This window comes from Eschrichtius robustus, chromosome 9 (genome assembly GCF_028021215.1).
Source record: "Eschrichtius robustus isolate mEscRob2 chromosome 9, mEscRob2.pri, whole genome shotgun sequence".
Lineage (NCBI taxonomy): Eukaryota > Metazoa > Chordata > Mammalia > Artiodactyla > Eschrichtiidae > Eschrichtius > Eschrichtius robustus.
The window spans coordinates 114430693-114447547 of record NC_090832.1 but is presented as its reverse complement, the minus strand read 5'-3'; the positions used below and the strand labels follow the sequence as shown (position 1 = coordinate 114447547).

Here is a 16855-nt window from a genome sequence, read left to right as displayed (position 1 = left end):
GAAGAACAAGCCTGAGAACATGTACTATTGGACACCAGGGATTTTTATAACGTGATCTTGGTGCACATATAAATAGATTAATGGGACAGAGAGTCCAAACACAGACCTGTGCACATGTGGTCTCCTTATTTACCACAAAAGGGCCACTGCAATTCGATGGGAAAAGGATGGTCTTTTCAGTCAGTGATTCTGGATCAACTGAATGTCCATGTTGAAAAACACTGGGGGCTTCCCTTCCCTGGTGGCGCAGTGGTTGAGAATCTGCCTGCCAATGCAGGGGACACGGGTTCGAGCCCTGGTCTGGGAAGATCCCACGTGCCGCGGAGCAACTAGGCCCGTGAGCCACAACTACTGAGCCTGCGCGTCTGGAGCCTGAGCTCCGCAACAAGAGAGGCCATGATAGTGAGAGGCCCACGCACCGCGATGAAGAGTGGCCCCGGCTTGCCGCAACTAGAGAAAGCCCTCGCACAGAAATGAAGACCCAACACAGCCAAAAATAAATAAATAAACAAATACTTTAAAAAAAGGAAAAACACTGGATTGTAGCCCTTACCTCAAACCATGCACAGAAATTAATCAGAGATGATCTTAGACCTGAACACGAAAGGTAAAACAATAACGAACTACAGAAAAACAAAATCTTCATGAACTGAGGGGAGCAAATATTTCTTGATAGGGACACAGAAAACATGAAAGGTTGATAAGCTGGACTTCATTAAAATCTTAATAATCACAAGACAACATTAAAAGAGTGAAAAGGCTAGCCACAGACCATTACAATACGTATATCCAAGAAAGCATCACATCCAGAACATACAAAGAATTCTCACCAGTCAATGAGGAAAAGATTGAAAACCCTATTTTGAAAATGTGCCAAAAAAACTAAGCACTTCACAAAAGAGAATATCCAAAATGCCAACCAGCATATGAAATAGCGCTTAACATCACCAGTGATCAGGGAAATGCAAAGTAAAGCCACAATGATATACCGCTAAATGGCCAAAAATGAAAGAACTGACGGCCTCAAATACTGATGAGGATGTGGAGCAAGAGGAAGACTCCTCTACGTTGCTCGTGGGAGTGAAAATCAGTACAACCATTTTAGAAAATTGTTTGGCAGCATCTCCTAAAGCTAAATATTCATGAACTCTATGACCTGGAAATTCAATGACCCAAGAGAAATGAGTACAAAAATGGTGTAAATGGCTCTTTTAGAAGAGAATATTCCTCGCAGCATAACTCATAATAATCGAAAACTGGAAACAACCCAAATGTCCATTGACGAGAGGGTAAATGAACAAATTGTGGTAAATACAATGAAAAAGTATAGAAAAAAGAATGAACTACTGCTACATGCAGTGACCTGGATGAATCTCAGAGACACAATGTTAAGTGGAAAAAAATAGCATTCCCCAAAGAACACAAGCTGCAGAATTCCATTTATATGAAGTTCAAGAGATTTCATGACTGATCTATGTCAGAGTACTGATTAACTGGGAGTAGTTACAGGAAAGCCTTCTGGGGTTATGGAAAGTTCTATATTTGGATCTGAGTGGCAGTTTCACAGATGTGTAAATACATATGCAAAAATTCATTACACTGTGCACCTAAGATTTGTGGACCTCGGTGTGTGTCATACAAAACAGCATGTCTGTGAGAAAACACTTTAAGCTAAAAATAACTTTTGCAAAACAAAACACCAAAATTCTGATCAAATTTTTGTAATGACTTTGAATGACTATATGACTGTAGCAAATGAGGTTAACTTTAAATTCTTCACAACGTATATAGGGAAACCCCAGTAGATGATTGGCAAAGCAAATATCCAGACTGCGGAAGGAACTTCCTACTGTGACACTTCGGTAATGAGTGGAAGCTATGTTAGCTTATTGCCAAGTTGGAAACAGTATATATCTTATTTAAATTCTTCTGAGGATCTAATGAATATATGATGATGTCAAAGTAATAAACCTGTCACTTTGAAGTGAAGAAAATTGAACATTTCCAGCAATATTTATGAAAGTATTTCTTCACTAAAGTCTTTATGAAAATCAAATACAGCTTTATATCTCTAGAATATGTGCTCTGATATGAAAAGCTGAACAAAACAAATGAAAACTAAATGTTAATTTAAGTGAAGTAAGTCAGACAAAGAAATATCATGATATCACTTTATATGTGGAATCTAAAAAATGATACAAATGAACTTATTTACAAAACAGAAATAGACTCACAGACATAGAAAAACGAACTTACGGTTTCCAACGGGGAAACGGTGGGAGGGATAAATTAGAAGTTTGGGATTAACATATGCACACTACTATATATATAATAGGTAAACAGCAAGGACCTACTGTACAGAACAGGGAGCTATACTCAATATCTTGTAATAACTTATAATGGAAAAGAATCTGAAAAAGAATATATATATATTCAATTTTAACTCAATTTTATTCAACTTCAACTTAAAGTTTAAAAAAACAACTAAATGTTAATTCTTTGGGGTAAGACTCAAGGCACAATAAGCTGAATGCATGAGTCTCATGGTCCATTGCATAAAAATGGCAACACAGTAGAAGTGGCTATTGAAAGTTGGATATGTTAATTTCTTTAAGCATTGACACTTGCATTTTAATATAAAGTAAAGCATACTTTTTGCGTAAATGTGCGTGTTATCTTGAAGAACTACTGATAAGACCCAAATATCCAAGCATCCTGTCAGGTAGACAGGAGAATCCCGGCAGCAGTGTCATTTCAAAGGCTCTTGGGAACCTTTCAAAAGTAATTATTAAAACTTCACCACAAAAGATGCACTACTTAGGGGCCCTTAATCAACAGACCTTTTGAAACATAAATGCAGAAGTTTTTGACAAATTCATGCTAAGATGCTGTCAGTGATTTTCAGACCCACTTTCCTCCTGACTTAGCTTGAAGGATCTGGTCAGCTTATAGGGTTGGAAGGATATTGAAAGGGGGTAAAGGAACCAGAAAAGAAGACAACTAGGTCAGATTTGGGGAAGATTATCTAGATTTTATCTAGATTATCTACAAAAAATTACATACATTTTACAAATGTGTGTAATTACATACATTTTACCCTTCTCTCCCTCTAAAAATTAGAAACCTGAGGACCTAAGAACAAATCATTCAAGAGAACTTATGTGATTTTCCCCCAGATCACATAGTAACTCAATGGCAAAGTTGAAATAAGACTCGTTTCCCATAGTCCAGCTTTTTTCTCTATACTGAACATCCTTCTCAAAAACATGTTCTAAGCAAAATAATAGAGTACCTATGATACTCTCCTCATTCTTTAGTGGAAATATACTTTGTCCCCACTCTCAGTTTGAAACACGTGCTTAAAACAAATCACTTGTTCCCTTAATCTCTAAATCCTTGTGCTTGTTTTCACCTGCTGACTGGGCCTCCTATTATATTGTTAAGCATTCTAATCTGGAGATTAGATCACATGTATTTTAAAACAGATTTTTCCCATCATTGTTCTGGTCTTTCTATACCTACTCATATATAAAAGTCTTCAGTTTAATCACAGAAGGCATGTTCAATTCCTTCTTTCTCCTCTCAAATAGCTAAAAAGCCCAGAACAGTTAAATCCATTCTTTTAATTTTCCATTTTTTTCCCTGCTGATTGAATACCTAAAAGATGTGTGTATTTTGCTGATGCTCATACAGAAAACGGACCAGTCACTCTCTGTGGCCCCAGAGGCCTCTGGCCTTAGGAAAAACCAGGAGTGAAGTCATTCCTTGCGCACCACAAAGACAAGGGGAAAAGTCAAAATGAGAGGCATCCTGAAAAATAAATGTATACATGTTCTATCACACCTTTACAATTTGTAGAGGGTTCTTAGCATTACTTAAGCTATTAATATACCACTTTACTGATTGCAAAGAAAGGAAATATATCATTTGCCTAGTGGATATATAATTTATATTTTAACTTTGCTAAGTGCACATGTTTCCACACATTTGTACTTAAATGTATCATGAATAACTCAGTATTACAGTATTAAACTACCTGTGAATTAAGGCTTGTTGAGAGGTCTTTAGGGAAGATATGTGACTGAAAGATATAAATTCAGAAGGCTACCCGTTGGTAGTCCTAGAGGGCAAGGTTTTAGCATCTCCCAAGAGGTCTCAAAGGGCAGCGTCTACGGCCCTGGTGAAGTTTACCGGAGTCCAAGGTCTAGCCTTTGAGCTTGCAGGCTCAGAAATCAGATGTGGACAACACATAAAGCACACTTGCATTTCTGAGGAGCTCGTGCCCCCTCTCCTCCTCCTCCTCACTCGCTGGACTCCAGTCTCCCGCTCTTTCTCGTTGTTCCTCCTACACGCTGAGCACGCCCCTGCCTCGGGGCGTTGGCGTGTGCTGCTTTCCAGGTGATCACGTGCTTCACTCTCTCACTACCTTCCTGTCTCTGCTTAACTGCCCCCCCATGAGGTCAGCCTTCCCTGACCACCCTCTAAATAATGAAACAGCCTCTCCTCCCTTCATACCATGTAGGATTGCCAGATACAGCAAATAAAAAACACAGGTGCCCAATGAAATCTGAATGTCAGATAAAGAACAAAAATATTTTTAGTATATGTATTTCTGATGCAATATATGGAGCATACCTATACTAAAATGTTTTCATTATTTGTCCCACTTCAGACTTAACTGGATGGCCGGTATTTCATCTGGCAGCCTCACCCACATGCTCATAGTCTTGGAGGCCAGATAGGGTGGTAACTTAAAGAGGTGACACTGAAGGTGGACAAAGGGGAAGGAACTGAGACACCAGAATGAACAGGACGGGGACTTTGCTGGTGGTGCAGTGGTTAAGAATCCACCTGCCAATGCAGGGGACATGGGTTTGAGCCCTGGTCCAGGAAGATCCCACATGCTGTGGAGCAGCTAAGCCCATGCGCCACAACTACTGAGCCTGCGCTCTAGAGCCTGTGAGCCACAACTATTGAAGCCCGCGTGCCACAACTACTGAGCCCGTGCGCCTAGAGCCCGTGCTCCGCAACAAGAGGGGCCCCTGCAATGAGAGGCCCGTGCACCGCAACGAAGAGTAGCCCCCACTCACCACAACTAGAGAAAGCCCGTGCACAGCAACGAAGACCCAGTGCAGCCAAAAATAAATAAATAAAATAAATTTTTAAAAAATTTCTTGTAAAAAAAAAAAGAATCAACAGGACGTGATAACAGACTGAACGTAGGGAGGAGGGGGAGCTGCCTCGCTCAACTGGGTAACAGGTGAGTTTACTGAAATGAATCAGTAAGAGGAAGAAAAGGAGATTTGACGAGGAGAGAATTCAGCTGCGGTGGAAAAGAGACAGAAATGTCAAGGTCAAGATGCCATTAGGAAATACCGGTATGGAACGCAAAAGAGGGGCAGGCTGTGAGGTAAATTTGGGAGTGATTGACATACAAACCATACTTAAAGCCACAGGGATGGATGGCGTTACACAGGAGGTAAGGCCTGAAGGGAAGAAGGGCAACAGCTATCTCCTGAGAAATTGCAATATTTCTCTCTCTTGTCCATTTCACCTGCTTTATTTTTTCTATTTCTTCATATCCTCTGGAGTCCACATAACATTATGGAATTATTATTACCTGTAAAATCACAGTTAAATCTGCCCAGTTTCACAGGCTTTCTGTTTATCACTCTTTTTTTTATCGAGGTATATTTGATGTACAATATTATATGTTTCAGGTGTACAACATAGTGATTCAAAAATTTTAAAGGTTATACTCCATTTATAGTTATTATAAAATATTGGCTGTATTCCCTGTATTGTACAGTATATCCTTGTAGTTTATCTATTTTATACATAATAATTTGTATCTCTTAATCCCCTACCCCTATCCTGCCCCTCCCCTTCCCTCTCCCCACTGGTAACCACTAGTTTGTTCTCTACATCTGTGAGTCTGTTTCTTTTTTGTTATATTCACTAGTTCATTTTATTTTTCAGTTCCACATATAAGCGATAACCTACAGTATTTTTCTTTCTCTGACTTATTTCACACGGCATAACACCCTCCAAGTCTGTCCATGTTGCTGCAAATGGCAAAATTTCGTTCTTTTTTATGGCTGAGTAATTTTCCATTGTATATATACACATCTTCTTTGTCCATTCATCTGTTGGTGGACATCAGGTTGCTTCCATGTCTTGGCTATTGTAAATAGTGCTGCTGTGAACACTGGGGTGCATGTATCTTTTCAGATTAGTGTTTTTGTTTCTTTCAGGATATATATCCAGGAGTGAGATTGCTGGGTCATGTAGTAGTTCTATTTTTAGTTTTTTGAGGAACCTCCATACTGTTCTCCACAGTGACTGCACCAATTTACATTCCCATCAACAGTGCACGAGGTTCCCTTTTCTCCGCATCCTCTCCAGCATTTGTTATTTGTGGTCTTTTTGATGATGGCCACTCTGACAGGTATCTATCTTGTTTTCTAACATGCATTAGGAAAATTGTTCTCTTTACCTTTAGTGACAAAACTCATGACACAACATTTGTCTCAAGATCAGGTTTGGGGAAGTTGAAGAGCAGTAATTTACCACAGACATAGAACTAGTTTGTTTTCTTTTCATAAATGGATCAAAATAACAGCCTTTAGGTGTTTTGCTTTTTTTTTTTTTAAAGGCTGACAGACTTCCCATTGACAGAGGCCTTTCATTTAATTGTTACTAGTTGCCCTAGGGACCCCTGTACACTTCATACTTTGCTAATACGTCTGATGAAGGATTACAGAGTATCCTAGGTTGGGAGAAAAACAATGGTTAACAATAAGAGGTTAGCACATTGGACCAGAATATAACAAAAAAATATGGAAAAGTGACCAAACGAGAAAAAAATGGGAACACAGCTATTTTAACAAAGAGGTAACGAGGGGTCACAGAACCTTCACTGCTAATTTTTTATCCAAAACCGTTCCCCCAGAGGAGTATACCAGGTTAGGAGGTATAATCTTTATTTAATAATTGTGAAGCTTTCCTGAACTTTAAAAATTTAGGAGTCACAAAGTACATTTGTCAGCAGTAGGACTCTTACCCGGTACCATACCGAACATGAGGAATTCTTCAAAACACAAAATAAAATTCTCTATATAATAGCATACTTCTACTCTGAGTTTAAGAGTGCAGCGTGTGTCAATTAGTAAAAGCCAAATTTCAGAAGAATCGTTTTTCCTTATAATCAATAGAAAACTAGTTTAAAAGGGTGTATGTGTATAGTTTGGGGCCTAAGTTTATAATCAATTCCACCAAGACACTTAACCTGAAGTTTTACCGTAAGTGAAAGGGATGGCATTCTATTATCTCTTTATTGAGTCTGGCTTTTTTTGCTGCTCTTTCTTACCTTATTTTCTGTTTTTATTACTTTTGATGGTAACTCAGTACTTTTGCCTTAGAACAGATTAAGGGAAATGCAGGAGAAAGAGTAACCATTATGAGACATAAGCTTCTATCATAGAGAAAAGTTTTAAGAAAGTAATTAAAGCAAGTTTTGAGATGATCTCTGCGATGTATATTTATTAATACAACTCTCTTCCCCACCCTCTTTTGACAACTAAACTGAAACGGCCACATTCAAATTGTTTATCTGCAGTGTGAAAATATGCAAACATGCCTTATGTCATAATCTCAACATAATAGTAAAACTGACGAAAGAATATGGAATAGCTAATTCTGAATAGCTTCAAGATTTTAATATTAAAGGTGTACGAATCCCTCCATATTACTCTTGAATTCCATCCCAACTGGACCAATATTGCAAGCAATCGTTAGGCACACCATTGAGTTAAGTAAAGCAATTGAAAGACTCGATTTATCCTTCGTGTATTTAAGTTTAACAGCAGATTGTTGACAACTTCACAGACTCCAGAGCTGAAACCCTAGCCTCTCCCTCAGATTTGTTATATTTTATTTTTAGGCTGTAATCACTTCCCTCCGGTAAACGGTTAGTGACCACAGGCGCAGGTCTGCACATGAGGAAACTAAAAAGGGAACTTTGTGCTGTGAATCAGACACACAAGACATGAGAAGAGTCCCTGTCAGGCCAGGCCCAAAATGTTATACTCTTCAATAATCCTCATGACAGCGCTGTGCTGACATTTTCAATGAACGCAAACGATACTTGCAGTTAAGCAATTTCCATGGCACGTTTAGTGTGGGCTGTTTCACAAGCATCTCCTACCAAATGCCCCGATAAAAAACAACTCTTCATTGTTTTTCTTTAGGAATTTCCCTTAGTGCTTCAGGTTACGTGAATCTTACTAGAGTTCCAATTAATTTGGAATTCACACTCTTGGGAAAATCTTTCAGAAAGATTAATTTGGCAGGGTAAATTGGGCCAGAATATATGCATTTCAGTCTTCCCACATAACAATATAACCTGATTAAAGAATTGAGATAGCCAAGCTACAGGAGCAAAACATTCAGGGGAAATCCCAAGATGGAGAAGTTTCAGTTACGCAAGATGATCCGTACTGTTCGCAAGACCTATAGCGAACAGTACTGTATTATATACCTAGAAATTTGTTACCAGAGAGGAGCTCATGCTAAGTGCTCTTACCCCTCCCAAAAAAGTTATTAAAGTCTAAATAAATAAATAAATGCAACCTGGTAGTGTAAGGTGCAAGACAACCAGCTAAGAAAAAAATAATAATAATAAAAAGAAATAGGTAATCATCCCAAAGGTGAGTGTTCCTCTGTTTTCTGCAAACATACGGCATTAGATTCACCTGGGGTGGGCTTCCCTGGTGGCACAGTGGTTAAGAATCCGCCTGCCAATGCAGGAGACACGGGTTCGAGCCCTGGTCCGGGAGGATCCCACATGCCATGGAGCAACTAAGCCTGTGCACCACAACTACTGAGCCTGCACTCTAGAGCCGGTGAGCCATAACTACTGAGCCCACGAGCCACAACTACTAAAGCCCCCACACGTAGAGCCCGTGCTCCACAACAAGAGAAGCCACTGCAGTGAGGAGACCGCGCACCCCAACAAAGGCCCAATGCAGCCAAAATAAATAAATAAATAAAATAAATTATAGATTCACCTGGGGAGCTGGTTAAAGATGTAAATTACTGAATCCCACCCCAGGCTGTCCCACATCATAGGAATCTCTGGGAGTGGGACTCTGGAATCAGTACCCCAGATGATTCTTGCTCACACTAAAATTGGAAAACCATTTATGTAGATCCTTCAAATCATTATCATCAGGAACATTTATTTATTACACACTAGCATGTGCCTAGAAACTGATTCATTCTCCTTTTGAACCAAAAAAGTCCTATCCCCTCTGATTAAGTAGCAAATTGCATTTCCTGCTATGTCTCTTAAAGGGAAGAGATGTAAAAAAGATTCAGAAGAGGGACTTCCCTGGTGGTCCAGTGGGTAAGACTCTGCGCTCCCAATACAGGGGGCCTGGGGCTCGATCCCTGGTCAGGGAACTAGATCCCTCATGCATGCTGCAACTAAGAAGTCTGCATGCCACAACTAAGAGCCCGCATGCTGCAACTAAGAACTGGCGTAGCCAAAATAAATAAATATATATTTTTTTAATTCAGAAAAGTAGCAACATTATCAGAATAAACTCCCTGCCCTGTGGACTTCTTTTTGCCATGAGTCACGCCCGATATTTCTGAAAAATAGTTTCCCCCAAAAAAAGTATGATAGCCACAGGATGTCATTTGTACAGTGTTAGAATATTCAAACTTTCATGTAGATTATTTTATGAAATGTACCTCCTGCCAAATTAGTAAAAACTCATAAAGACTTACAAAACACTCTGAGAGACTCAGATGTGTTATATCTTTATAAGAGATTGTTTTTATTTTATGAGTGCTTCAAACTCAAAAGTCTCTACTAGGGTATGTTTATACCTGTTTAGCAAAAATTCTGAAAGAAACATTCAAAAGAATAAGCACAATAAGACTCATCGTCTCAGGACACATCATCATATGTGACCATGGTCAGAATATATCATATGTGATCCTTTGCATAGAAGGTGAGTTGAAGTTTCTCTTTGCTCAGCAAATGGCTTTTCAATGTGTCTAGTTCAACTTTGTAATACGAAGTACATCGAGGTCAGTAACTTACGCATACTCAATGTTCAAGAAAAGCCTTCCAAATTAGCCACCGGATCATTTTTAAAAATCAGAGGTGGAAGTGAATGTTTCAAATTGCCTTCAAGTCCTTTGGAAATATTTATGAGGTTGATAACTGAACAGTTGCAAATAAATGTCATCTATTTAGTTCAAAAAGTGCTCTCACGACTGTTAATCTTTTTTTCGCCTCATCTGAGATACTACAAAATTGATATATAATTAAACTACATTTCCTTTTCTATTTCTTATTCTATTTTTCACTTTTCTCTAATTAACATTAGCTATGTCCTTGGTTAATCCTAACTGGGGATGGGTTTCTGTACTTACAATGTGAATAACTTGAAAAATTTCATTTAAAGGGGAAAGGGAAGAATAGACACACACAGAGATGTACATACATATTTATATTTGTAAATATCAGTGAGAGAAAGAAAAGGCTATTTAGACTAATATAATATGCATATAAAAATGTAATTTTAGACATTCTCAATGTGCAATGTGAAGGTCAATGGGGAAAACAATAAATTATTATCTATTTTGTGCTAGTAGATTTATCTATGGCCTCTTCAACCCTAATAAGATTTATTTTTAATAATTCTTTAAAATAAAGACTATAAATAACATTTGGAGACTGGACAAGAGGTGGCCTGGATACCTGGCTTGTCCCTGCTCACAACGGAAGTGGAAGCAGGAAGCAGGAGCATAGCTGCCCAGAACCAAAGCTTCCAAGAGCCAGCGGGTGTCATGGCGCCTCAAAACCATGGGATCCAGTGGCCACAGACCTGCAACAGAACAAAATATCTGAATTGAGCTTATTGCATACAGTTCCCTTCATCATTATCTCCAGAAAATCCTCGTCACCAAAGAGAACACAATAGATTTTTACAACATATAAAATTATATAATTGGATATCTGATTATATATGTAATTAGACATTATATATTAATATATACCTTATTATGCATGAAAGCCTCTGAAAATATTTTCAGATTAGTTCCTAATTAATTATCAATGTCCATACAGCCTCTTATAACTTAAATTTCTCTTCTTCTAAATTTTTGTAAAGCCACGCTACTTACAATGATTTGTATATATCTTTATTTTTAATCCTGGTAAAATACGCATAACAAAGTTTACCATCTTAACCATTTTTAAGTGTACAGTTCAGTGGCATTCAGTACCTTCACGCTGTATAATCACCACCACCACCCGTCACTTTTCATCCTGCAAAACTGAAACTCTGCATCTATTAAACAGTAACTCCCCATTTCTCCCACCCCAGCCCCTGGCAACCACCATTCTGTTTTCTGTCTCTACAAATTTGACTGCTCTAGGTCACATGCATGTGGAATCACGTTGTATTTATCCTCTTGTGACTTTATTCACCTGGCATACTGTTCTCGAGGTTCAACCATCTTGTAGCATGTGTCAGTATTTTCTTTCTTTTTAAGACTGAATGACATTCCACTGTATGTACATACCACATGTTGTTCGTCCATTCCTCCCCCATTGATGGACGCTGGGTGCTCCCACCTTTTGGCTCTTGTGAATAATGATGCTATGAACATGAATGTACAAAAATCCATTCAAGTCCCTGCTTTCAATGCTTTCCAGAAATGGGATTGCTGGGTCATATGCTAATTCTACTTTTAATTTTCTGAGGAACCGCCATACTGTTTTCCGTAGCAGCTGCAACATTATACATTCCCACCAACAATGCACCATGGTTCCAATTTCTCCAATCCTTGTCAAGATTCTTTATTCTGATTTTTTGTTTTGTTTCATTTTTTTTGTTTTTTTTTTTTAACAGCAGCCATCCTAATGGGTGTAAGATGGTATCTCATTGTGGTTTTGATTTTCATTTCCCTAAGGATTAGTGATGTTGAGCATCTTTTATTAACTATTTGTATATCTTCTTTGGACAAATGTCTATCAAAATGCTTTGCCCATTTTTTTTTTTTTTTTGGCCTCACGGCATGTGGGATCTTAGCTCCCTGACCAGGGATCGAACCCATGCCCCCTGCATTGGCAGCATGGAGTCTTAACCACTGGACCACCAGAGAGGTCCCCTTATTTTGCCCATTTTTTTAAGCTGGTTGTTTGTTTTGTTTTTGTTGCACTGTAGGAATTCTTTATATATTTTGGATATTAACCCCTTATCAGACATAATGATTTGCAAAGATTTTTTTTTCATGTTGTGGGTTGTTTTTTCACTCTGTTAATTGTGTCCTTTGCTACACAGAAGTTTTTTTTATTTTTATGTAGTTTAATTTATCTGTTTTTTTTTCTTTTGTTGCCCGTTCTTTTGGTCATATAAAATGATTTGTATTTTTAAAATAGAATTATAGTATTCACAATTCTATTTTCTCTTCTGAATATTAGTGTTACATATTTTGGCTTAATTTATATCATTACATTTTCTATAAGCCTAACTATGTTTGTTACTGGATTGAATAGTCACTGCTACTGGAGTGATTACTGCACACGTGAAAAGTAATCTTTCCTTCTATTTAAAGAAAAAAATGGATATATGCAATGCCTACCTCATCTGACCCTGCCATTGGCATCATTTTTAACTTTAGTTTGTTACCTCCCATAATTATTTGTCTTTCTGAATGTAGATTACTACTTTGCAGGTATTACAATAAAAGATTAATTAAAAAGAATCCCTGTAATGAAAAACTTAAACATTACTTAAATTAATTTTTTATATTGAAGTAACTAACATGGAAACAAACTGCAAGTAAAAATATAATGGCCCTCTCAGTGTATTTAACAATTGCAGTATTATTAGAACAGCTATTGTAAGAGTATTAAATATACAAATAATGTTATATTATTTTTTGCCATAATTCAGTTTATTCAAGTCAAATATGAAAGAATGCATCACACCAAAGCCTAGATGTTGTCAATAGACACTCTTTAGAAAAAACTAAAGCCACTATCTTTGATATTCTGTATGTGCCAAATACCCTAAGATCAGCATTTTTAAATTAATTCAAGATTTAGATATTTATGGATGAATAGCTAGAAGCAGAAATTGCAATATTAAAACCACATGTGTGGTTCTAAAAATCAAACAGCTGGTTTTATGCCTTATTTCTTTTGAACTCTCTCATCCAGCTATGGTCGTAATCCTCACGTGACTTTGGAAACTTTTCCTAGCTATTATTTCAAGGCAGTTGGTAACTGTTGAAGTAATTAATTCTATTTCAAATAAATGAACTCACAAATATGGATCAACTTTCAGAGAGATCCTTGATTGTTTGCATTTTTAACCAAACTGATTTTTTATGAGTTGATAAGTTAGCAGTATAGCACAGTGCTTAAAACTTCATGCCTAGATTCCACCACTTATGAATGAGTTACATGATTTCACCAAGACTTCATTTATTCATCTGAAAACTGGGAATAATACTAGCAATAAATTGTTTAATACCTGGAAAGAGTATAGCACAGGGCATTGAATACAGTAAGTGTTCAAAAAAAGTATCTGCTATTATAATTGTTTGCTCCACATATTCATAAAAAATAATTAGTAAAAATTTAGTTATATTTATCTATTCATCCTGAGATTGATAATGATGTTTGAACAATGGAGAAATGCCAAAGCATCCTAAAAATTTATGTTCATTGAAGCTTTGGTCCCTGTTTCAGCAACAAAGAACCAGAGAGCTATATAGCCATAAGCATATGAATTCAAACTTGAGGTTTCCCAACTATTTCTTTGAGTCACTTAGAGGATAAACGTACTTAACTTCACACTCATTTCCTCAAAATGTTTGAAGAATTGATGTTATGGTTAGTTGACTAAATGTTCTAGTTACAAAAGAATTGCCATTCCACCACTCTACTGAAATGTCTCCAGCCAAGTTCAGCCAAACTTGAAAGAAGGCATGAAGAACCTAGTGGCAAGACGGGAATAAAGACACAGACCTACTAGAGAATGGACTTGAGGATATGGGGAGGGGGTGGGGTGAGATGTGACAGGGTAAGAGAGTGTCATGGACATATATACACTACCAAATGTAAAATAGATAGCTAGTGGGAAGCAGCCACATAGCACAGGGAGATCAGCTCGGTGCTTTGTGACCACCTAGAGGGGTGGGAGAGGGAGGATGGGAGGGAGACGCAAGAGAGAGGGGGTATGGGGATATATGTATACGTATAGCTGATTCACTTTATTATACAGCAGAAACTAACACAACATTGTAAAGCAATTATACTTCAATAAAGATGTTAAAAAAAAAAAAAAAAAAGAAAGAAGGATCCTTTTGTCTTTGCATCTAATTCAACTCTCCGTGGCATTTCCAACAGCTGATCACTCCCTCCTTCTTAAAACCCTCACTCTCATTGGCCTCCCTGCCCTCACACTCTCTGGTATTTCCTTCTAATTCCCTTCTTAGATCTTTTTTCTACCTGATTTCTTAATGGTGGGATCTATGGGTCCTCCTCTCCTCTCTCCTTATAATGTCTCTTAGGTAATCTTACCAATCCTCTCGGCTTTAAGCAGTATCTGTCAGATGATGGGTCTAAAATTTACCTCTCCAGTCTAATCCTGGTCTCCGAACTTTAGACTTTGCATCCAGTGGCCTACTCACTATTCCCTCTCAGACATCACAGAGACATCTATAACTTCGTACAAATCGAATGCTTGGTCCTTAACCACACCTTGTTCCTGTCGTGCTCTTCCCAGTCTCCATGATTAGCCCCCATCAGAGTGCTCCAACTAGACACCCAAGCATCACGTGGATTCTTCCGCCTTCCGTACCACCATCTCACACATCCCCACCCAACAAGTCGCATCAGTGCTACCCCAAACACATCTCAAACCCACTAACCATTGCTCTCCACTCCTCTGCCACTAGCCTAGCTCAGGTTGCCCTGGTGTAGACTCCTCCAAAGCTTCCTGATTCCCCATCCACGATGGGCTCCTGACCAAGTTCACTCTCTACATAGCACTAGACAGCTTTCCTTAAAGTCAAGGGTGGATTACGTCACCCCCTATTTCTAACCCTTTAATGCTTTCCCACTGAACTTCGAATATAATCCAAAAGCCTTTCTATGGCCTAGAAGCCCTGAGTAAACTGGCTCCTACCCACCTCTCCTGCTGATGTCCTATTCCTCAAATTCCCTGACTCTTTCCAGCCTCAGGGCTTTTGCACATGCTGTTTCCTCATCCAGGAACATGCTGGGTCCTGTTCATCCTGCACCTTTCCATGTAAATGTTACTCTGTGGAAGAGCCCTTCCCTGACCAATAGATGCCCTGGCCCCGCTCTTCTCCAGCTCAGACTTTTCTGTCTGTACACATGTTTATGGCCCTCACTCAACTCTAAGCTCCTGAGGGCAGGGACTAGGTGTCTTGTCCATCACTGTATCCTGGTGCCTGGCACAGTACCTGGAAAAGCAGGACTCAGTAAATATTCTTTGAATTGAAAAGGAGGAAACTGCCAATTTTTAAGTCTTGAGACACAGTGAATTATACTTATGTTTGAATCTGTAGTGACAATAGTTTAATCTTTCAGAATTCTTAAGGCATTTCAGAATCTTATCATATTTTAAGGGTCATTGTAATGTACGTCCTTTCTTTTTGTATGTTTCAAAAAAAAAAAACGTGTTTGTTATTGGAGGTTTCTGTTGTTTCGATCCTGATTAGACATGTACGCAGCTACGAACATCTGAAAAAACTTTTTACAGGGTCTCAAAATGAAGCCTTGTTTGTGTTAAAAAAAAAAAAAAAAAAAAAAAAAAAGACACCTTTCCCAGATATTTCCCCTCTGCTGCAGGCAATTTCAGGGTTGACCCCAACAGAAGTGTCAAGGGCAGAACTTCCCTTGAGGTCTTCCTGGACCTCTCTCCCAGATCCTTCCCACAGCCCCCAGACACCTGCTGTCCTCAGGCTGATTCTAGCTGTTCTCCACCCACCTCTGGTGCCCTCCCTGGATTTCTCAATTCTGGGCTTTGTCCACCATCCAAAAATCTCCTTCCTCACTGAAACTTGCCTGTTTTCTCTCCTGTCCCCTCAGATCCCAGCTCGTGACTATCAAGATAGTTTTACAAATGAATCCAAGCCAGTGTTATCACAGTGTAATGGGTTGTTCTTTCCAGGTAAGATTTAAACTTTAACCTTCAATACTTTACCAACTGAGTGACTGATGTAGAACCTCGGGATAATATATGTAGATGCTGAGGTTTCTTAGGGCCCCCAAATCACTTTTTTCCAGACTTATACAAAGATGGCTCTTGATGCATTTTAAGAAGGATATGGAGATTGCTGGCAACATACTTGGTCTCATTTTCTGAAGCAGAATTTCTTTTATATATGATATTTTATTTAATGTTCATAATAAGTTGAGAGGCAGGCATGCCTGCTCCTAACATTAGCCGGGTACAGGGCAAGAGATCCGCATTCCGTATGTCTAAATATTTAGAAGTTAAAAATAAAGCTAATAAAACTGATAAGAAGTATATATTTTCTCCTTTCATCTTGACAAATAAACTTTCACAAAGACCTAAAAGCCAAGGTCATGTTTAAAATTGAACAGAGCAGGCTGCAAGGGATGCAGTGGCCTCTGGCCTAGGCGAAGCTCCTCCCTTACTGTTTCCCATTCCTGGCTCCATCTGCATCATGAGGGGCCTCACTCACACATGTGGGAACATGCCAGTAAGCCCAAGCTTTGTCCACAGCACCTGCAAACATCTCTCCTTGACCACCCCTTGGGCTTAGGATTGTT

At 38.6% G+C, this 16855-nt stretch overlaps 1 protein-coding gene across 1 annotated transcript in view; it reads right to left on the bottom strand.

Moving 5' to 3' along the window:
* Positions 1 to 10865, bottom strand: part of COL19A1 (collagen type XIX alpha 1 chain) — a 361076-nt gene extending 350211 nt beyond the window's left edge. The window contains exon 1 of the mRNA XM_068550858.1: positions 10775 to 10865. Coding sequence (XP_068406959.1) covers positions 10775 to 10865 — 91 coding nt within the window. The remainder of the gene's footprint in view (positions 1 to 10774) is intronic.
* Between the last annotated feature and the right edge of the window lie 5990 nt (positions 10866 to 16855).